This window comes from Formica exsecta, unplaced genomic scaffold, assembly GCF_003651465.1.
Source record: "Formica exsecta isolate Colony F162 unplaced genomic scaffold, ASM365146v1 scaffold60, whole genome shotgun sequence".
NCBI lineage: Eukaryota > Metazoa > Arthropoda > Insecta > Hymenoptera > Formicidae > Formica > Formica exsecta.
Window position 1 is genome coordinate 189,652 of NW_021853281.1, and position 22,573 is coordinate 212,224.

Sequence of the window (22,573 nt, forward strand, 5' to 3'; positions counted from 1 at the left end):
TTTACTAATATTTTTTCTTTATTAATATTTTACAATATTTCTTTGTTAAAATTATGAGATAAAAGTCAATCAAAGAGCTTACCTTCGGGAGTCTTTTTCTCGGGTTTGGGTTCAACTTTAGGTTCTTCCTCGAACTCTTTGACGGCGTTGATGAAGTTGAAGAGGCGTTTCATGGCACCAGGTTTTTGAACTTCTTCAACTGGCTCGTTGGCGGCATTGGCTGCTTCTTGAAGAGCAGTCAAAGACACGTAGGACATCAGCTCACTGTGGAATTCATTCATCTTCACAATGAGATCCTCGCCACAGGGGCAATTCTCCGGATCTTCCTCAGAGTCTAAATTTTTGAAGCTCAAAATGGCGTTCATCTGTTCGCGCGGAGGACACCTATATTCTCTAGTCTTCTTGGCAGCGACTGCTGATGGTAAATCCGATTGCTTGATATCGATGTAACGTCGTAACTGATCTGCCTGCAATTCTCCGACAAAATCAAAGGCGAAGGAGATAATAGATTCGACACGATGGCGCAACTGAATATCGTTTAAATGATGAAGTAGATAACACATTTGTAGTTTCGCTCCCTCGGCCATTTTCATATGTAATAATCCTTTCTTGTGCTCATCTTTACCTTCTACAACAGTTTAATAATATCGTATCAAATTATGTTTTTTATCTATTAACATTTAATAGTTGAACGTTACTTTTTTAATCGGCTTGCCTTTATCGAAAGTTGGGTCCCAAGTTTCAGGATTTATCATAATGAGCAACTTGATTATATCCTCGTTCCTCAACATGCCTACCAAAAGTAATCTATCTACCAGCTTCAGAAGAGGTCTGTAACGTCGAAATCATATGAAATAACATTTATGATTAGTAAAACGCCGTAAGCGATAAGCAGAAGATTAAAAATTCCTGTTTAAAAAAGTAGTAGAGAAATTTGCATATTTTGTTTTCCGCCTTAAAGTTGCAGCAGTTGCAGCAGAGAGCGGCTAAACTTATTATCTTACATACAAAAAAAGATTCTCGTTGCTGCCTCCAATCGGATCTCGGTTGTGCACTTGATTAACTTCGACAGCCTCGTTAAGCGCCATCATCACGTAATCTCGCACGACATCGAGCGGAAAATGCGGGCTGTACAGCATCTTTATGTTCTCAATTGCTTGATCACTAGAAGGAACATTCCTTGATGGCGGTTGATTAGTAGGGGTCTCACATCTACTTAGTAAAAAGTTTTACTTACCTAATCTCTGTCATCTTCATTTGTGGCCGAATGGATTCGGTCTCGAGATATCGAAGACTATGTCTCATCTCGGAGTTTTCGTATAAATCCTTCAGTTCTTGACCTATGCAATACACAAATAATTGTTACATAATAACAAACATGGATATTTTGACAGAAACAATACAAAATTGTTTAATTACATTTTTAATTAAGGAAATCAAGAATACGGTCGATATAACAGCGCAAAAATATAGAAATTAAATATAAGCCTACAAAGAATATTTTAAGTTGATTTTAATTTGTAACTTTTCTTTACATATTTTCAATTTTTTCGATTTAAAAATAAGTTCTTACCAAGCGGAATTATGTATTCGTTCTTGCATACTTCCATCGTTGTCGCGTGAGATTCGAGATGCAAGGCAATAAGTAAATCGTAAAATCCTTGTCGCAGGGGTCCAGACATATATTCGGCTCGTATCGCGTACAATAATTGTTTCTGGTCAACATGTTGGCACAAAGCATGCGCCGCTCGGTAATTAGACTGATAGCACAGAGCTGCATACAACGTCAATGTATGCGCGTGGAAACTATGCAAGAGAGAAAAAGAAAGAGAAAGAAAAATTATTTTATCAAATTAAAAAATTTAGATAAAAAGAAAAAAATAATTTTCAAACTTTTTGTTTTCCAAATTTCTTGTCAAAGTTTTACCTGAGCAGCTTATCCATTTCGATAAGCTCCAGAATATCGATACATCTGTCCTCTTCGGGTATATGAAGAGCCAGCATCGAGATAGCATCTTCGCACAGCATCGACCAGCCTCTGATGTCGGACAGCTTCAAGGCATGTACTTGAAGTGACTGATTCGGCACTCTGGCCCATTGGTGTGGTTTCAAGCATTGCACCTTTAGTCTGGGCGGGAATTGCGGTATTACATGTCGTTCGGAATTCTGCAGCACCGCGGCTGAGAGCGGAAGTGTCGTCGAGGTCCTGCCGAGTTCGATCTGCAGGATCTCTTTGCTAGTGGCCTCGACAAAGATCGCCGGAAACAATTTCGTGTCCGGCTCCATCTTAAACTTATGACTCGTTTCCTTGCCTTCGCAGGTGTAAGACACCCAGCCTGTGGCGGTGTCGACGAAACATCCGACAAACATACCTTGAGATGCACCTTTGCCGGACGCATCCTGTGTGACTTCGTTGTACAATTCGTCCGCTCGAACCATGTAACAGCTTTGTCTGTCGACTCTATCACGTTTACAATATTACTTTTTAGCCAACACTTCTTTTAGAATTATTTTTTATCAAAATTATACAAAAAAGTTATAAAACGTACTGCTCTACGAGACGGTCGTACTCATCCATGATGGCAACGGACGATTTTCTCACGCGAGACAAATTGAAGTCTTTTGTATGTAAATGATACTGCGAAGTAACCCAGCCAATATAAACGTGAGGGGGATCCTGACCAGGGAATATCCTAACGCCGTAGAAATACTCATTCATTAGTTTCATACATTCAGCATCAAAGATTTCATTGCCGATCGCTTCGACGCCGGTTCCGGTTAACACAGACATTGCCTTGGGGACATTACGTTCCGGGATTTGAGGCGGCACTACTTTCAAGTCCGTCTACGAAGAAAGATTTTACAAAATTTTATAATTATTGACGTTTTTAAAATTGATATATATTTATATATATAAATTCGTCTACATTAGAAAATATTTTTAAATATTTTTTTTTTCGGTTAGCTATAATGCATATATACTTACGGTTGAAACACGAATTTGAGGAGTTTTGGCACTTTTACTTCCGACTGTTCTCGTACTTTTATCAGAAACATCCGAACGAACTTGTGGCTCAGGTGTTTTCGATTTTGCATCCGGAGATTTCGCTTTGCGCGAGAAAAACCTGCACGCGATAAAAATCAAATCCATTAAATAAAAAATTAATAATTATATCTAAATAAATATCAAAATACTAAATCAAATATTATTTTCTTAATAATAACTTTACATTTTATAAACGCTGAGAAAAGTACTTCAACTTACGGTACATCTTCCATTTCTTTGCTAAGCTTGCTAACAAAGTCAAGTATCGAAGTCAATTTCTCTTTTGCAACATTTATTAAAGACAATGGTTATTAATAATTCATGCTTACCGAAAAGGTGAACGACCACGTTTCTTCTTCTCGTCTTTTATGTCACCGTTCATCTCGCCATATCCATTCATTTCAGCTTCGCTGACCATGTTGTCTAAAGTACGCGATCCATAAAGAGAACCTTTCCTAGGCGGCCGAGCAGGTTTGCCTCTTTGCATAGGAAGCGGCGATTCTTTCAGCATTTCATCTGCCTCGGCTACATCCTCTGAGTAATTTCTTTGCAGACCTATTCAACATTATTTATGTATACAATTACATATATTCTAATTAAATTAAATAATTTTATTTATACAAATTTTCTTAAAATTATACAACACGTGAACAAAATTTTATTTTGTTTTATTATCAACATTATTAATTTATCTATCGCAAAACGTGACAAAACTTATATTTCAAATTGACACTTTTTAGATCATTACCTTTGATATCGCTCATACTGAAGCCAGATTTCATGATTTGCTCCAAATGACCCGACGGTGCAGCTTGTTGTGCTTGTTCGACCTGCTCGGCTAAAAGTCTATTTTGTCGCATTTTGATTTCCTGCCACCTTCGTAATTTCTCACCCTCCGTTACAAAGTTGGATTGACAAATCACAGGCAGCGATAATCTGAGAAATTCCCAGTTAGCCTTTTCCATAGTTTCGAACGTATTGTGAGAGATTTTTAAACACGGTGGCGTGTCAGAACCAGCTGGTATTCTAGCCACGTCGATTCGCGTATCGGCCATATCGTCGGTGTTCTCGAAGATGGGTTGATCTTTCGTATACCAATATGTGACTAGACGATTCATATTTCTACGATATAAAAATGAACATTTATAAACGTGGATATCAATGGATACATTGATTTTCTATTATTTTCCGCATATATTACAAAAATATGTTATAAATTAATATTACTTACACGCAGAACGGTTCGTAGCCCTCTTGTAAACCGCAGGTAGTGAAAAACTTTAAAGTATTTACATCCTGGCCGAATGTTAATCTTGCCTTTTGTCCGACGCCAAGAGTGAATGCGGGCACGAAAGAATCGCCTTGCACATCGGCGAAAGAAGTTTCGCCACCGAGTGCATCCATCAGCAATTCTCCATTCAAGGAGAAGCCTGAGTAATTCACAAATTTGTACCACGATGCATTTGTATCAAGTATTGAAGAAAGTCGAAGCGAACGGACAATAAAACATATAATGTAATATAGAAAAACGTTTAAAATAACTTACTAACGAACAATTCTATTTATTCGATCTTGTTGAAATGTCAAACATTCGTTTCGGCTTATTGAAAAACAACATAATTCAATGGCAAGCAACTAATTAATAAATAATCATTATAATTTGTGACATTTAAGTAAAACGCAAATTTACGGTTTCGCCAAATAAAAATTTTTAAGGACTAATTAGAAATAAGATGTGTTATATACGATTATGGCAAAGCAGATGCTAAAATGGATCATATGAATCAAATCTAACAAAGATTTTTATTATATAAGATTTTATCTATTGCTTTGCGCGAAAAGATGGATAAAGATATTAAAATATTCATTTATATATGTTTGGAATTGAGAGATTTATCTTATTTTTATTCACACGATCCACACATTAACATAATTTCAAATAGAATATGCATGCAAGCGACGTTACTTGAAAGGGGTGAAATGAAAACCACAAATATGTGTAATATTATTACACACAGACAATGCACTCTCTTTAAGATAAATCTTACGATTAAAAAAAAAAACAAAATATAAATATATGGTCGAGATAAAAAAATAAAAATTATTAACATTTCTTATAAACAGGAAAATATATATATATCGATTTAATCTGGGATATTTTCTTCGATATTTTGTCTTCAATATTGATTCAATGTGTGTAAAGTTTTGCAAAAAATTTTATTGTATTGATATTGTATACGAGAATTTCTGTTTAGAATGCACGTGATATGATCGATATAAAATTTGGGGTCACACCCTGGTGTTAGTGATTAGTAGATATGAGTTATGGAAGCACTGTTGTGTTTCGTCGACAGTATAAACACTGAGTAGAATACTGGATACCGGAAAAGACATTGGGCCAGAGACATGATTTTCGATCGATCGAAAGCGTGATATTATTAATAATGATAGAAACCAGGATTATCTCTGGTTCTTCGGTTAACTCCAACATGTTAAAATGATGATGTGGCGAGATGAAATATTCTCCGTGCAAAAAATGCATGATCACTCCTTTTGTTTGTCGCAACGGAGTTTTCTTTTTGTGAAAGCTTAAGCAAAATGAAAGTTCTCCTCTAAAGTGCGCGGCGCGAAATTTTGCTTGATAAATGTTCATCCCGATATTTCATAATTCTAAAGTTGTAATATAGTCGTGTATTCTGCGCGTTAAATATTATTTTAATTTTGTAACAGATGATAAAATTGTCCATTTTATTTTTTGTATACATGTTATATGTATTACATATGTTATGCATTGTACATATGTTGTATTCTATACAATATATTTATATAATCAGTCTCTATTTTGTCAATATTAAAAATAAAATCATTATGCAAAGAAACAGTGTTGAAAATCACAATGTCTGTATCCAGTAATCTATTACTAGAGATCAAATTATATGTATATAGCTTGAAATGGCAGCTGAAGCGTTCGTTTAAAAATTCCGTCTTACTAATCGTTCGGTCAATTAGATCCAGGAAAACACCGACAACATCTCCGATCTGCCATTGTTTGCCGAACGTTTCGGCCGTGCCCGAGTATACTTTTTCCTCCTTTAAAACAAAATGTTTACCATTTCAACATTTCCGCTCGTGGAGATCTGGACAGATCAGTAAACGAGATGTTCTATTGTATCTTTTGCGCGTGGTGGGTCTGGAATATCTTGTATATATTTGTTCTTTTATCCCTATACACATTTCGTTGTCGTGTAGATCCGTGCGAAAAATTTCGGCATAGTGCATAGTTAAAAAGAGATATCGCGAGGAAATTTCATGGATTCTCTCGATATCGATAAAAGTCAAGCCACACCTCGCCGAATGAAATTTCACCAGCGATTAACATTTGTCTTGGGACACAAGGATGCAAGATATATAAAACCAAGTCAACATGAAAGAAACATATAGAACGAGACAAAGACAATAGTAGTGACGAGAAAACTCAGGAACAAAAAAGAAATATGTATATACGTATAATGGGGCCTTTAAAGATCAGCTAATTTGGAAGATGGGACTCTTACTGATCGTTCGGTCTGCCACGTCAATGAAACATCCGACTATGTCGCCCACTTGGTATCTGTGACCAAATGACTCGTGGGTGCCAGCGTGTACTTTAGTCACCTGACATTCATGTTTTTATGGATTATTCATGTTTCATATTTCGCGAGCCACGTAACGCTTATATTATTATTACATTCGCTTTGCAATAAGATATTACTATGTACAGATTGCACACAGCCCTGCTCAATATTTTCATTTATTAAAAAGAAATTCAATAAACACGAGCTTTAAAGTTCTCACCTTTCGTGGCTACAATAACTCAAGTATTACACAAAAGATTGTCGCTATAATATAATAACACCGTATAATAAATTACTAATATATCTTTGATATACGAGTATCCATATACAAAAATATCTTCAATAAGTTTCTATATTATTTATTCATTACTTGTAATTCAAAATTGAAGATATATTTTATAAAAATATAGCTAATTATGATTTTTTTTTTAATTATGGGCTAAAAAAATCGTTTCATAAATTCCATTCAAATGTCATTCTAATCGTTAGATAATAAAAAAAGAAAAAACATTGATACTTACGTTGTAACCGTCGAATGCCCAAGTATTTTCGTCACTGCCAAGCATACTTCCCGGCATGCAATCGGCCTTTGCCCAACCAACGCGCATCGGTCCAGCTGTGAGAACTTCGAACTCGAAATACCATTTTCCGCTGCTGACCGCGTAATGCTTCTCGACCCTGTAAGTTCTGAAGGATAGTTGTCGTAATCTGCTCGCCTCCAAAAGCAATGCTACAAATATCAGAAAGTAAATAGATTAATATACGTAATTAACACTAGAATCTCAAAAAAATATATTCGGAAAAGTCAGCGTAACTTGATTTAATTTAATATGCAATTGATTTCAAAAAATAAAGAAAATTATAAAATAATTTATTGTATATTATAATATTATACATAAACAAATATATGCGATTAATTATTATAAACAATAATTAATATCATTGTAAATAATATTTCATTAGGTATATCTTTTTAAAGTATGTAATTAAAAGAGAGTGATATAAAATCTTACCCTCATGCTGTTCTCCAGTGGGTGGATCAAGCATGTATCCATAAACTAACAAAGTTCTGACTGTTTCACTGGCCGTATCCCGATTAGCTTTTTTGATAGCTTCATCAACCTTCAGATATGGTACCAAATGAGGACTTCTTCTCATTTCCGAGTCTTCGTTTAATCCATACGTCCATCCTTGACTGATTCTCTCTTTCGCCCAGAGATTATGTGTGTTCTCCGCGAGTTGGTCAACGAGCTCTTCCATCTTGGGGGTCAACGTGATCGCTGACAGATCAAGTGGTGCAGGTTTATATCCGCTGCTTTGCAGAAACGGTTCGTTTGGCAATCTCAAAGTCTTGATTCGAGACGGTGGCTTATCCATTGTGATGTAATAGCCCAGAGCCAAAATAGTCTTCAAAGTTTGCACGGCCAGCTGAGTATCGTAGCGCTTTTCCGCGGCTGGCAGTCGTTCGAATTGAACTATGCAAGGATGTATTTTTCTTAAGTCGTCCCTGATCTCGCCATAAATCCAACCGGCCTCGATTTTGTTCATCGCCCACATCTCGTGGATATTTTCTGCGAGTTTATCCCTGATCTGCTCGACGTAGGCGGGCAAGTTGACCATGGAAGTATCGACCGGGCCCGGAACGAAGGCGGTGTCGTCCTCGACCAGCCATGGTCCTGCTAAAACCACCTTGTTCATGTTGCCGAAATAGAAGCACGGATCTAACGACAGGATCTGCTGTGGCAACAGGCTCTCAACCAGCGGCGAGAATTCTTCCATCGGCTGGTACTTTAATTTGCCGTGATCGCCACCCAGCAAAAATCTGCAGGAGAGTTTAGACGAACAGCTAATGGCGGGGAAGAACATGCCGTCTAAATTAAAATTACGGAAGGAGCCCATGATACGATTGCCATTGAAAGTGAACGTTATCACCGGCACCGTTAAATCTAAGGCGCAGCCGATTACGTCGCTCTTCCTGATATAAGGCTCCGTGACGTTCTGAACGACTTGCGTCTTCCTGCCACCGGTCCATAGATGAGCGCCGTCGAATCCGAACGAATACAAGTCATCGCCAACGCCGTTTCCGCCCCACTTCTCGCCACCACCGGGATATGGCATGTAGCTATTTGCGAAAATGACATTTACATTATTGGTCTTTTCAACATCGAAAAATTTTATTAAAAAAAATGAATGCTATATAATATGTTTATTATTGACATAGTATATTTAATGTGCTCGATTAATTTTAGCACTCTAAAAATAAATAGGTATTTGAAAATGGTATTCTAGATTCTAGATTAATTTACCCAGCGGTATTTGCCCATCCGATTCTCAAGTGCGGCATCATATGCGTCGTCTGTTCAATATGATCCACAGTTACTTCGAAATACCACTTTTGATAAAGAGCCGAACCCTCGACTCTGCCAACGAATATATTTGGTCTAACACTGGCCACATGATCTACCAGTTGCGTCTGGAGAAGCAGATTTTTTCCAGGCAACAGAAAGTCGCAAATATTATTCTGCGAAGAACGCACTGCAACGCCGTTACCGACGCATAATGAACATAAAACATCCAAAACCTTCGGATCTCTGCCGTGTTTCTCTAGTAAAGAAATAATTACTTTTATATGCTCGTCCTGAAAAAAATATTTATAAATTAGGATTAAAAAATTTATAAATAGAATAAATTAAATTTTACTTGACATAAATTTACTACACAAATTTAATTTTTATTCTATAAAATTTTTTATTTTACAAGAAAAATTATTCACTAAATAATTTATATTATAAAAAAATAACACAATACCCTCATCATGTTTAAAGCTTCTGGCGAATCAATCAGGACGCAATGAAGTACGTCCAACATTCCAGTTCCTTCGCTGGAAGCCTGTGAGCCCAGTCGGCTGAATAACCAATTGAGACGATTGCTATTAGCGAACTGGGCGCAGTTGGTGTGATTACCCTTGATAATAGCCGCCAACAATTGGTAAAGATATCCAGATATCTGATCCCAGGCTTGGCCACTCTCGTCACCGGAAAGAGCGACGAGAAATCCTTGTGAAGTGATTACATTAATTTTGTCGATAGCTTCGAGAATTAAATTTAATATGCCTTCTTCTTGAAATAGATCTTGACGGTTTCTAAGAGCTCGGAATTTGTTCTGCTTTTCTTCGTGTTCTGGAGAAATCTATCATTAATGACATGTTTTTAAAAAACATTTAAAAAAAAAACGTATTTTCTTACCCATGTCGTCCTCGGGTTGAGCAAAGTAATTGATCAAGTCTTCAAGACACATTACCATCTCATTAAGATTTACGTTTTGAAAAAACATGGATGCTCTTCTGTCCACTTGCAATGTTTCTAGGCCACTAAAAAATGTTCGATATTTTTAATAAGATTTTTTTATTTTTTGATATGTGGTTTTAATTTTTCGATAATTTTAATATAAATTATATATTTATTTCTTTTTTTCTATATTTTTAAAAATATTTTTAATTCTGAAAACTCACGTGATAAATTGAGTAAACAAGCTGCTGCATTTTCTGATAACGCGGGCAGTGCGAGATTCTTCTTCTTGAGATCTAGAAAAATCTAAACCATCGTCCATCTTACCCTCTTCGTGGAGTACCGCCTGTTTTTCTTCGACTTTTCCGACTCCCTTCTTTTTCGTCTCGTATGACTAAGGAAATATCAGGTAATCGTAAAAATCATGAAAATTTGTTGCAACTTTTTCTTTCATTAAACTTTTAAATATATTTTACAGGAATTGAAGAGAAGCTTTTAGTTAATTAAGTTAATCGGAATTTGGTTGCCTTGAAATTGTTTATAATATATTTTATATTGTGTTTAATAATTTATTTTCTTATTTACCTTATAAGACACCCAGAGGCACGTGGTGGCATGTTGCATAATAACAGTAGAATCACCGTATTTAATGATCGGCAATCCGATAACTTCCAGATCTTTGTCTTCAAGAACAATCTTCTGATCGTCCTTTTCCTGCCGCAAACAGAATGTCGAAGTTTCGATTGTCGCCTCATTCCTTCGGAAAGAAATAATCGTAGATTTAAGAAACATTATTGTGAGCCTATAAGAATTGCCATGACCCTTGAACTTTTTCTAAAAATAAGTATTAACCTATCGACTAGATAGAGCTCGTTGTTCTCCTTTACGCCGAGATAACGTCCGGTCGTCAAGTGTCTGATCCTCATAGGATGTAACCAGTTAATAAAGCCACCTGCCCATTTTGTCCTGGCGAGCTCTAATCTCCATAGCGATCTCGCTTGACTCATTACGCTACCGCCTTCGTAGATTACGAGACTATAAAATGATAAAACATTTGTAAAACAACTTTACTTTTATCCTCTTTTTTATTTTCCAGTAATAATAATTATTCTACTTTTTTACGAGACTTCTATAATTATATAAAATAATTATCATTTTATATTTAATTTTTAATTAATTTGATCATTTATTATATATGATTAATTAATTAATTATTCATTAAATTATATATGTGAATTACTTGGTTAGTCTTATCAAGGCACAATAGATATAATCTATGCTCACTTTTGACTGGGTGCTGGACTCCAAGTCGATGGTATCGTCAAACACTCGTCACCACCATGAAAGAATCGCAATACATCGCCTCCAAAAACATAACCAACATATTTCATTCTGCTGATACCGGTACCGTAAGGTTGTACAGACCAATGGGTTACGTGAAAAGAGGCATTAACTACCGATAAATCGTTTTCTTTCGTCGTATGCTGAAACAAAGAAAAGGATATTTATTAAGATATATTTTTTATTTTCACACGAAAAAATTATCTCTTCAAGATATTATTATTACTTTTCATAATTAATATTATATTCTACTTTATTTTTATTTCTATTTATTTTATTTTATTTTATTTTATGTTGTTATATTTTAATAAATGTCAAACTTACCAAGTATCGCTCGGTAGCGACAGATACCAGAATAAGATCGTCACCCACACGCACTTTCTCACCCTCGGATCTCTGCTTGGAGGCAGGGTGCACGGTCCACCAACACGCTTCACCTGCACGAATAAAATTTGATGAAATTCAAAACGAAGTGTGATATTCAATTCGTATTTTGCGATAAATTTATCAATGTAATTTTGAACTTTAACTTTAATTTAATCCTGTTGAAAGTTTTAATTGCATTTGTAATTATTCAACGATGCAATGCGTTATATACCAGAGAATAGAAAAAAAATAACATTAACACTACAGGAAAATAATTAAAAATTTATTAAGAATTAAATTAAGAATTGAAGCATTGCACTAACCGTGCGAATGTTCTTGTAAACCGACGTCGAAGGCTAGCTTATCGTTCGATGAACTTGTAGATAGACACGCCAGATACTACAATACATAAACACAGATATTTGTGCAACTATTAAAAATTGATATGTATATACATATATATATATATAAAATAGCAAATATATAAAGAAAACTAATTTACCATGTCGCTGTTTAGATGTCGCAACAATATTGCGTTACCGTATAACAAGGTCCTGTGCCCTGACCCGGTGCCCTTTCCCTGGAAACATCAAAGGATTGGTCAAAGCCCTTATACAACCCCTCGTACTCGATATAGTATCATATTTTTCTCTACGTATATATGGTACAAGATTTTAATACTTCGCAAAATAACAGAGTTTCTTAGACAATTTCTACAAGCGTACTGATAAGAGGAGGCCATAATTGCTGCTATTGAGTTAAGCCACGATGCAAACGATGCTTACGAAGCATGTATCCAAGAGGCATAGATTGTTGAATACGATTTTAACATAGACGGTTAATTATGTTAAACAATCAAATGAAAGCAAGCAATCTCAGTTATTAGTTTCAACGTACGTAATATTAATGTTAATCGAAATTTTTAGAATGATTGGGTGGGTGAAACAGCCTTTCGATAATTAGGATGTTCGATACAAGTCGAATTTGGAAAATTAAAATTATTTATTTTTAGTTTAAATTTGCATTAAATGCGATCTTTATGTTAGATAAATGCAGCTCAGAACCAAACGCCTTGTTATCGTTAAATGTGATGCTAAATAAAAAATCTTCAATGTTTCAAAAATTGATTGAGATCGTTTTCGCGAGATAAATGATTCATATCTTCACTCAAGCTCGATCGTTACGATATTCTAGCACACAAACCAATGTTTTACCCAAGAGCGGACACGTTACGGCGCCCCGCAGAGACGTAAATTATACTTACTAAACTGTCTTGTTGCTGCAAAGAGAAAAAAAAAACATAAGAGGCAATGAATCTCCTTCATTAAGTGTCGATACGGATTGATTGCATAGAAAAAAGGGGGATATAAAAAAAAATAAGATAGAATGTATATGCGTATGATGTTTCATGGTCGATGATGACGGTGGGTTTCGATTAAATTTTTAGATGATTTGTTTTTCACAATGCTAGTATATTTCTGATGACAAAATCGCAGATGGAGATAAAAATGCCCAAAAGAACGAAAATGTAAATTCGAAATTGTTTTACATGGACACATGCCACAATCATACGGACACAGGGGGTGCAGTGGCAAAAAAAGGTGCGTGCTAATGCATCAAAAAGAAGCTATTCCGATGTATCAGGAACTGTTCGAAAATTATTCGGCGGAGAAATTGAACAAATTTGAAGATCTAAAAGACAGCGAAAAGATGTCTATAAGATATCTTAATATTCTTTAGACAATTTTTAAGCATCTCTTAGGTCTTTGTATGTTCGGGAATTTTACGTTTTACACATAATGGCAAAGGACGTGTTTTATGGCCCATTCTTATGCAGGCGTAATAAAATAAATTGATATTTAACGATTAATTTAGGATATAAAAAGTTTATAATCGCGAGGCAGATGATGACACACTATTCGCGTAATTAATGGATTACATGAGTTGAATTCAACAGATTACACGAGCCTTATCATTTGTGTACTTGTTTGTCTAGTTCTCCTTTTTAAAATAAGGGAATGTTTCTTTTTTTACGGCACGCGTCAAGTAGAGCTATTTCCTGAAATTTTACTGCCAAAGCTGAAGTCATACGAGTGTATGAGATATTAGACAGAGAACATATGTATACATTACCGTCTCGGAACCAGCAGCTGTGACTAATTCCTGTAAGGCTCTCACCGAGAGAGCCTGCTCTATCACGAACACGCATTGCGACAGATCCGGCGGTATATTCTAGAAATTAAAAAAAAAAGATAATTTGTTAGATAATAAAAATGGCATAATGAGAGGCAAGAAAAATTTGCAGTCGTCGTTACCTTGTCCGCGATATTCTCGAGGAAGCAGTGTCGATTGCCGAAACCTTCGGCTGCCAGACAGACCCTTTCTCCTGTCGCGGTACAGGACAGACATACCATATCCTCCTATAAATTTTAAATGATATCTTTATATATTTTCCATGTAACCAGTGATCCGTTCTATTTTAAGAACTCGGGAAAACCGATCTTTAAACTGACAACATTAATTTAAAAAATTTTAAATTAATTTTTTTTTATATGATTTATAATCATAATACATTAGTTATAATTCTCCTGTTTTGTATTATTTACATAAGTTTATATTTTCTTGGAATTTACATTGATTCACGCGTGTAGATTGACAAGAGAACTCAGCGCGAATTTTTCTCGAAAATGCCTCGTCGTGTATTATATCGTACTGATATTTGCTGTGCTGCAATAATGCGCAATACCACTAAAAGATTTTGAAATCTGCAGCAGATAATAATATATTCGCCGAAAGTAGCTATCTGCATTTAATTTTCGTGGATATGGAAACGAGCATCGATGAAAGTGTCGGAAGGACAGCGATCTGTCGATCGTTTTTAAAAAATGCTTCTCGTTACGAGATGTTAATGACGTGATGTTAATGACTTTTGCGAAATCGTGCGAAATATGGTGCAGACTAAACGACAGAATACCGGCCAAAACTGTGCCAAAACCAATTTGGACGACCTCAAGAATGCATGAGAATCGGGCACACAAGCATACCGGCTTTGAAGGCACTTCGTAATCTTTGGACACGTCGCATCGCCGAGCGGAAAACATGCATTTCTCACAACGACGTTATTTAACGCGCGCTCGCAATAACTCGTCGAGTGAGTCATTCGATTTGCGTCACTCGATTTTAACCCTTGATGCGAAAATTTCTCTCTCGGTCTATATCAACTGGGTTTCTATAAACTCAATTTTTCTGTTGCAATTTAAAAAAATATTAATCTTTTATCACGCTACAGTTTTATTTTTTTAATCCACCTACACCTAGCAAGAAAAGAATGATGCCGCATGTTCATGTGTATCCTTCAACTCTAAACAGAAATGTCAAAGAAAAAGAAAAAGGGCAAGTGATGTCAACAATGTGCATCCGTGAAATTTTTATGAGAAACTATAGAAACTAGGTTGGAAGTCGCATGGGAAGATTGCTTTTATCTTCTTATTACTATAATATCATCTAGACTAAACGATTTCACTTCTCAATCGATATATTTAAATTACGTGCAATAAATTGCTCGATAAAATTGTACCGTGATTAACATTCCCAAGCTTAGTTTTAACGTATACGTAAGGAAAATTAATGCAACAGCCACGATGATCTTTTAAGTGTCTTATTCTTTTTTTTTAACATTTTCCTAAAGAATGCGATAATTCAATGAAAAAAATGTTGGATATACTATACATACATATACATATATATATATATATATATATTGTATTGTAAATATATATATATATAAAGACATATTGTATGTGTGTGTGTATTCCTCAGAGATAATTTCAGATCTTTTAAAAGAATTAAAAATGTATAATATATTTAACATTATTAGCGTTTGAAATATTGCTCAATCGCAACGGTAATCAGCTCGGTTTATTGGCAATCAGAAATGTAACAACAATGTAGCTAAGGCAATTATTCGATTATAGAGTTTAATTGAAATCGATGGGATAGTCCTGGTTGCATCGTGATGAAACTGTCTGTGTAAACGAAATTGTTTTGCACGATCATATTAACCGTATCCCACATGTGTCACTAGAACCACACCTATTCTTTTTCTCTCTCTCTCTTTCTGTATCTATCCCCTTGAGTGAAAATATTACTCATATATTGTCGATCGTTGGATATACAGTCTACATTGTGCAATAGGGTGTGCAACCGTGAACGCGCACGCATATTTATGTGATATGCATCTCGCTGTTTAAGTTTGAAAAAAAATTAATATGCAACGGGTAAAGATGCATAAGTAATGTTTTACTTAAAGGACACATTAACATAACTTCCTGCCGGGTTAAATTCGCGTTGAATCCATGCCAGCACGCGATTCGCCATATGTGCTCGTATATTTACGTCTGATTGTGAGACACGCGAGACGCCGAAAGTTTTCGCTGGAAATTTGGCCAAGAGACTTAATCTTATTTATCGAGATATTAATAAAATGCATCTGTGTTTGAGGCGGATTACTTCACAAATTCCTGGTTTTGATTAACACATTATACGGAAAATTATTATTTATCAAATTTCCAGCTTGCGATTACAATTTACGCGAGAAATTAAAAATAGAAAAAAATTCCTAATCGCACAGTTATATTAAAAGTATCAGCATTTTTTTCTAAGCCATTTTTATAATTATTTATATATTTTCTTAAAAGTATTATTTTAATTTTTTATTTTATATATAATAATTATATATATTCATCAAAAAAATAATTTAATTTTACTTTGCAATTTTTTAAATATTAATGATTTTTCGGCTCAATCTGATAAACGAAATATTAAGATATTACGGGGAACATAATTGAGCGTTTGACGGACGAATGTGCGTGACATGTGCATTGATAATGAATCAAATACATTGGTTATACTTCCGGTATCTAGTTATGATCAAAGTTACAATACGTCGGTCATAGGTCAAAGGTACAACTTCGTTTCACAAGTAGATAATCCATATAATTTTATCAAACTCTGGCGAATAACTATAAATCATTATATCTTTACACGTGTACGTTACAAGTTTCAGATCTTTCATTTAGATATATAGAATAGAAAGGTGATCAACAATGGCAAGGGAACAACAATGCGAAGGATTCATTGTATTCGCGGAAAATATATCTGACAGAATTAAAATCTTTTTAATCATAAAAATTTACTGAAAATATTCTTATAAACTTGACTTAATTGACTACCTAATTTTTAACTTTCGCATAACTTAAATAAGTTAATATTTCTTTACTTCCTTAATTTAATAGAAATATCAACTATACATGTAAAGTGATATTTAATAAATATATCGCTAAAAAAATTAACTTTATCACGCTTCATAGCATCATTGAGCTGGAAGAGGGTTAGAAAGGTGGGATGTTGCAGCATGGTATCGTGTGTATACTATATCGTTTGTTGTTCGATACTCGGCGCATCCAACGCACGTTACACGTCGCGGTATATTAATTATAAATTCATCATTTTCGATGCAGTATTACTGATGAAACGGCTACGTGAGACATATTGATCAGACAGAAGCCGCTATATCGAATTCTAAAATTAACTAAAAGCGATTAGCTTTAAATAAGAACTTTGAAAACATATTATCTAAAATCTAAAGCTTTGATAGATTTCTACATGTCGTAAAATTTTATCAATGAAATTGTACAACGAATTACTTGATCGTACGCTTCTTCGAAAAATATGTCAAGCCAAATCTAATTAATTAAGCATGATATTAAATTTATTTAAAAGAATTGTTCGAAAAATATTGTTATAAGAATTTCTTCATCTCTTTATTAACATTGGAACGTTTGTAATCATGAAGTTTTAAATAAAACTTTATACAACGTGGCTTTATTTCAACAATAATATATTTTATATATGATACTCAATCATATTACAAATGATATCGAAACATCGATAATCGATAGGATCACCATCGACTATTCTCGAGTGTGCGAAGTGAGAGAATTAAGCTCGTAAAACTTCAGATGTTTTCGCCGCGGGGGACATTTTCCTTTCTTTTTGACACCAAATTAAATTACCAAGTGAAAATTGTAAACGCAGAAGATGGACAAACCCAAAATTTACAGGAGCATGTCCTACGAAGACAGGTGAGCGATATTCCTCGCCCTCGATTTTCCGTCGAATTCGCTTACATAATTCATTCACAGGAAAAGTAGTCTGTCGAATAGCGCAGATATGGTTTCTCACGTAAGAATGCGAACGACCCTCTTCCTGGCATCGAGCCCGACCGATTTCATATGGCATATTATCGCGACGCGAATCTAGCAGAGATGTATTTCGCACGCGATTTTGCCACATTGATTTAACAAGAACACGAAAGCCGATTTAATTTCGCGAAGACAGCCGCGACCGCGCGATGATCGAAATCATTCTCATAAGGAATAGTCAACCTTGCCGTTCAATGTTCTTTCTTCGTGCGTTTCATATATCCTATTAGTTGCAAAATTTTTAGTCGTAAAGAATAGTCAATCGCGAACTTCAAAGAAGAATCGTAAATCGAAAATGTTCCGTTCGCTTCGATTGCTGGCAACGATATATTGCACTAAATATGTCCTAGATGCACATAGATTAAAAGTGCATTTTGTGAGAAGATTAAATATTATTTTCATTTTCAAAATCATAGTATTTACTTATAATTTATAATAAAAAAAATATAATAGAACAAACAATGAGATAAACCGGCCCTTCGCAGACGCATTATGGATATTGAAGAATCAGGTAAAGAGATGGGCGAGCCCATGGAGGAGAACGATGTCGAGGCGGCTCGTACGGACCGTCGCAGACGAAGGAACGAAAGAAGATCGACATGTAGCTGCCGGACCAATTCTAGAAGAAGGAGACGGAAAATTCTCTCGCAGAATCCTTTTATCATCTTTTATCTCGAGATGTATTTTAAGATGCCCGAAAAACGCGTGACGGAAGTCGCTCGACAGGCTGGTAAAGAATGGTGCGCCCTGCCCGAGCAAGAAAGAAAGAAGTATATACTTTTGGCAGAGAGAGAACGAAAAAGACGGCGCAGGAGAATGACGCGAAGAAGACGTAGAAGTGTTTGTTAGCGAAACGTAACTTCTGATTGCTGTTAAAGATTTCAGAAAGAATCTATAGAACGTGAAAGACAAAAGAGACAAATGTGAGAAATTAGAAAAATGCATTTGATAAAACGGCGAAGAAATATATCGTAAGCTTCTGCTATCAAAATCGTTGGAACACGCTTGGAATTTAGATTCTAATTTTATTCCAAGGTCTTAAAAAAAGGTCGGAAAACACAATTTGCAACATATTATTAAATTACGGTATATAATATAGCTTTAACATTTTAAAGCACTGAGTATATCGCGTTTTCGATGAGAATGAAAAAAAATGACGAAATAGTTGTAACGGACACGAAGGTCATAAATTAGAGAACACGCGATTCTGTTTAATTTATGAACAGTTTTATGTGATAAACTCAATATTTTTGAAACTATATAATTTGTAACAAATTTTTTATTCTGGTTTTATATATATTATTTTAATAAATATATAAAGTGTGCAATTATTTAAAAAAACACTAAAAATAAAATAAAATATATGTAAATTAATTTATTTTTTAGAGAAGATAATATTTACATTTATGATTAATATTTCTGATATTTGCTCAATTTTATGGTACAGTAAACTATATTATTGTAATTAATACAATATTAAACATACAATATAATCAGAACGAATTATATAACAAACGTCATACGCGATGACAAAAGGCTGTATCTTGATTGCTACAGCCAGCCCTGTAGACCAAACGAGGTCAAGGTTGTGACTATAAGGAACCTCAAGTGCTTCCACGTTTTGCTAAAATCTCACACAGTTTTTTGCTGCCACAACTCTCTATACGTAAAATGAAACCGACTTTAGTGGCTTTTAAATGATATTTAATTTAAGTCATTTAAAATTGCATCTGTCATCAATCTAAATTGTCAAATACTTTTTAAATTTATTCAATTTTCAGAGAGAGAGAGAGAAAGAGAAATTGACTATGCATTATATTTTAATTTGATTTGAAAAGATAACTTGATAATATATTAACTATTAGGTTTCACGGTTAAACATTTTCCAGGGAAATCGCAAAAATTTTTCGAAATTTTTCCTATGATGTTTTTGAAAAAAAATCGTAGATATGAAATTATACATATATACACTGCAATGTATGCATAATACAACAGTTCGTGCAGTTTATAGTTTACTCACTTCTTGTGCAAGCAAAGTTCCAACTGTATCGGCATTCATTCATTTTCACACGAACACCACTACATCATTGAAGGCGAACCACCTCCCTGTTTCTGCGTGCTTTTCGCGGGCACGCTTGCGGATACGTTTACAATCGGTTCCTTTCAAACTTATCGATAACTAATGTACAACCTTGCATCGTATCTATCATATACGTGAACTTTGCAGAATTATTAACATCAATGAAGATATTTATTTTTTGTCGATATTAAAATTGTCATTAGTATTAATATATCATCGACACCTTAATCAACCATATATTAGATTTAAATAGTTTTATCTAACTAGTAGAGAGAGAGAGAGAGAGAGAGAATAAGCTGCTTTAAAGAAGACAAATTATACAAGCGCATTGTCAATGAAGAATGCATGTTGTCAGTGTGATTCCTTTTCACGTAAAATCGATTGTCTTTTCGCCCTCAATGGTAATCACTTTACCCGTCACGAAATTATTTTTTCAGTATCTTTTAATATAATCTTTCGAACTCTATTTCCTTGGCATCTCAAAAAATAGCAAGATAACATCGTCATTGATTTATACGAACTTTCTGATTTTTCTGAGCGTTTCCCTTAAACTTTGAAACCATCGGCTTCTTGTTGTCGCGCAATCATAAGCTCGCCCATAGCAAGGTGGAACTTACCGTACGAAGGAATGATACGTCGTCCTGCTCGGAGCCACCCTCGCTATCGGCCATCCCTTCGGCGCGCTTCCACGCGACGAGTCTTCTCTGTCTGTCTCACTTCTACGCGTTCGTACGTGCGTACGCGTACGCGAGTGTGCGCTCGTAACTCGCGTGTTCACTCGGTGTCCAAGGCACCCTTATCAATGTTAAAGGGGTCGGTCATGCACGGTCTCGCATGGTCGGCATGTTCCTGTCACTACACACTACCGGAACTCTTGACTTCTTTGTCTCGCCGACGAAGACGATGATGACCACGACGACAATGATGTGATGTCGCACTTAAACTGTCGTGGAACACCGACAATCACCCACTGCTGGTCGGAGGGCACCCAGACCGCTCGCCGACGTTCCTCGCGCACGCGCCCAACACCTTTAATCAAATTCCGCATGCTCGAGATTCCGTTAACGCAAAATCCCCCCTTTACGCGACTGTATTACACGGTATTACACGATTTTCGCGTTGTGTAGCTGTCTATCTTATCGTGAATTATTGTTGGAATATAACTTTATTTTTTTAGAAGAATGAATCTGGATAACGATGCGACAGACAGGAAAGTTTATGGATTTTAAGGATGAAAACATTACTAACGTATCGTGCAATAATAAATCAAATTTATCGAGCATGTAGATTGAAATGGTCTTCTCAATATCTTTCTTAAGGAGAGATTTACATAGTTTATTATTTTATTTTTAATTTAAGAAAATCTGAAGAGAAAAATATATATTTCTGGACTTTATATTATTTAGATTCGTTAAATTTGGAGGAGGAAGATATATAGTGTTTATGCGTTTCTAAATTACCTCTATTAATTTTCAAGCATGTTAATTAAAATTTTAAGTTACAAAATTAAGAAGTATTTTGGAGTATGAGGTTTCTCTCTCGGAAAGTATAGCAAAAGTGTCCCACAATTCGTGACTAATTCAATCCATTAATACTACAAGTAAGAGAAATACAAATTGACCAACTTGATATTCTTGCTTCAATCTGTGTGAGATGGACGAAGAAATACCACTATCGATCCAAACTTATCAATATTATTACATTGAGCGCAAGCGATGTATAGAATATGAAGCGTTATGACACAAAGCTAAATCACACTTAACACAAAGCTGAGCTAATACAGCTACCATCTTAAATCTATACTTTAACATGAATAAATAGCAACAAATAAATAGCATTTATTTAATATGCGTTATTGCAATGATAGTGCAATTTAAACAACACGACAAGAAAAGCAAAAGGAAATTATAATATATTTCACAATATCTCATATTTTACGTATTGAGAGTGCATGAAATTTGTTGAAATCTTTTTTGTAGATGTACAATAGAATTATAATTTGACAACGACATTGCAATTTATCGACACAGAAATAAGCCCGGTTGATTTTACCTTCTCTGAGAATCTATTTCCAGCAACGCGACAGAAATAGATGTATCCGCGATGATTTACCGAAATATCCTTCATATGCTTATCAAGACTAAACTCGCAATTACCGCGTTTAATGCGTTAATCGAAGGTTAAGGATATCTATCCTCGAAAAGCATGATCTATTTTCGCAAAAAAATGTTCAAATAAATATTCACTTGTAGGAATATATTATTTACAACGTGTTCGATAAAATTGTTTCTTGATGAATTAAATAAAAACTGCATAGAAAGTCGATAAAATCATATATACATATTCTATAAATATTTCTTGTATCTTTATCCTTTGTCGTGATATTGAACGTATTATATCATGGTTGATGATTCACTGTTACTTCTACAAATATTATTTAGTCATGATATATCAATGTATCGAAATAAAATATTATAATAATGACAAAATTATAATTTTTAAAAATATTTATGCAAAAATGAAACGTTTTATATTAGAGATACATTGTTATTTTTACAAACACTAGAACACATTAC

General features: G+C 34.8%; 1 protein-coding gene across 4 annotated transcripts in view; it reads right to left on the reverse strand.

The window, feature by feature from the left end:
- LOC115242499 (ryanodine receptor) overlaps window positions 1-22,573 on the reverse strand; it is a 39,996-nt gene that overhangs the window by 16,175 nt on the left and 1,248 nt on the right. The window contains exons 2-30 of one of the 4 annotated variants that reach the window (XM_029818818.1): window positions 20,615-21,026; window positions 13,970-14,074; window positions 13,788-13,886; window positions 12,919-12,933; window positions 12,157-12,234; window positions 11,978-12,053; window positions 11,613-11,725; window positions 11,232-11,431; window positions 10,800-10,982; window positions 10,533-10,704; window positions 10,172-10,341; window positions 9,906-10,030; window positions 9,469-9,839; window positions 8,967-9,298; window positions 7,674-8,782; window positions 7,182-7,390; window positions 6,601-6,700; window positions 4,278-4,476; window positions 3,795-4,168; window positions 3,376-3,601; window positions 3,266-3,295; window positions 2,987-3,125; window positions 2,550-2,845; window positions 1,928-2,461; window positions 1,574-1,806; window positions 1,238-1,340; window positions 1,009-1,179; window positions 716-831; window positions 83-628 (exon numbers count right to left, since the gene is read on the reverse strand). In XM_029818818.1, coding sequence (XP_029674678.1) covers window positions 83-628; window positions 716-831; window positions 1,009-1,179; window positions 1,238-1,340; window positions 1,574-1,806; window positions 1,928-2,461; window positions 2,550-2,845; window positions 2,987-3,125; window positions 3,266-3,295; window positions 3,376-3,601; window positions 3,795-4,168; window positions 4,278-4,476; window positions 6,601-6,700; window positions 7,182-7,390; window positions 7,674-8,782; window positions 8,967-9,298; window positions 9,469-9,839; window positions 9,906-10,030; window positions 10,172-10,341; window positions 10,533-10,704; window positions 10,800-10,982; window positions 11,232-11,431; window positions 11,613-11,725; window positions 11,978-12,053; window positions 12,157-12,234; window positions 12,919-12,933; window positions 13,788-13,886; window positions 13,970-14,074; window positions 20,615-20,668 — 6,478 coding nt within the window. In that variant the 5' untranslated portion in view covers window positions 20,669-21,026. Of the gene's footprint in view, window positions 1-82; window positions 629-715; window positions 832-1,008; window positions 1,180-1,237; window positions 1,341-1,573; window positions 1,807-1,927; window positions 2,462-2,549; window positions 2,846-2,986; window positions 3,126-3,265; window positions 3,296-3,375; window positions 3,602-3,794; window positions 4,169-4,277; window positions 4,477-6,600; window positions 6,701-7,181; window positions 7,391-7,673; window positions 8,783-8,966; window positions 9,299-9,468; window positions 9,840-9,905; window positions 10,031-10,171; window positions 10,342-10,532; window positions 10,705-10,799; window positions 10,983-11,231; window positions 11,432-11,612; window positions 11,726-11,977; window positions 12,054-12,156; window positions 12,235-12,918; window positions 12,934-13,787; window positions 13,887-13,969; window positions 14,075-20,614; window positions 21,027-22,573 lie in introns of those variants that run through there. The other 3 variants (XM_029818821.1, XM_029818820.1, XM_029818819.1) reach the window with 3 other exon arrangements.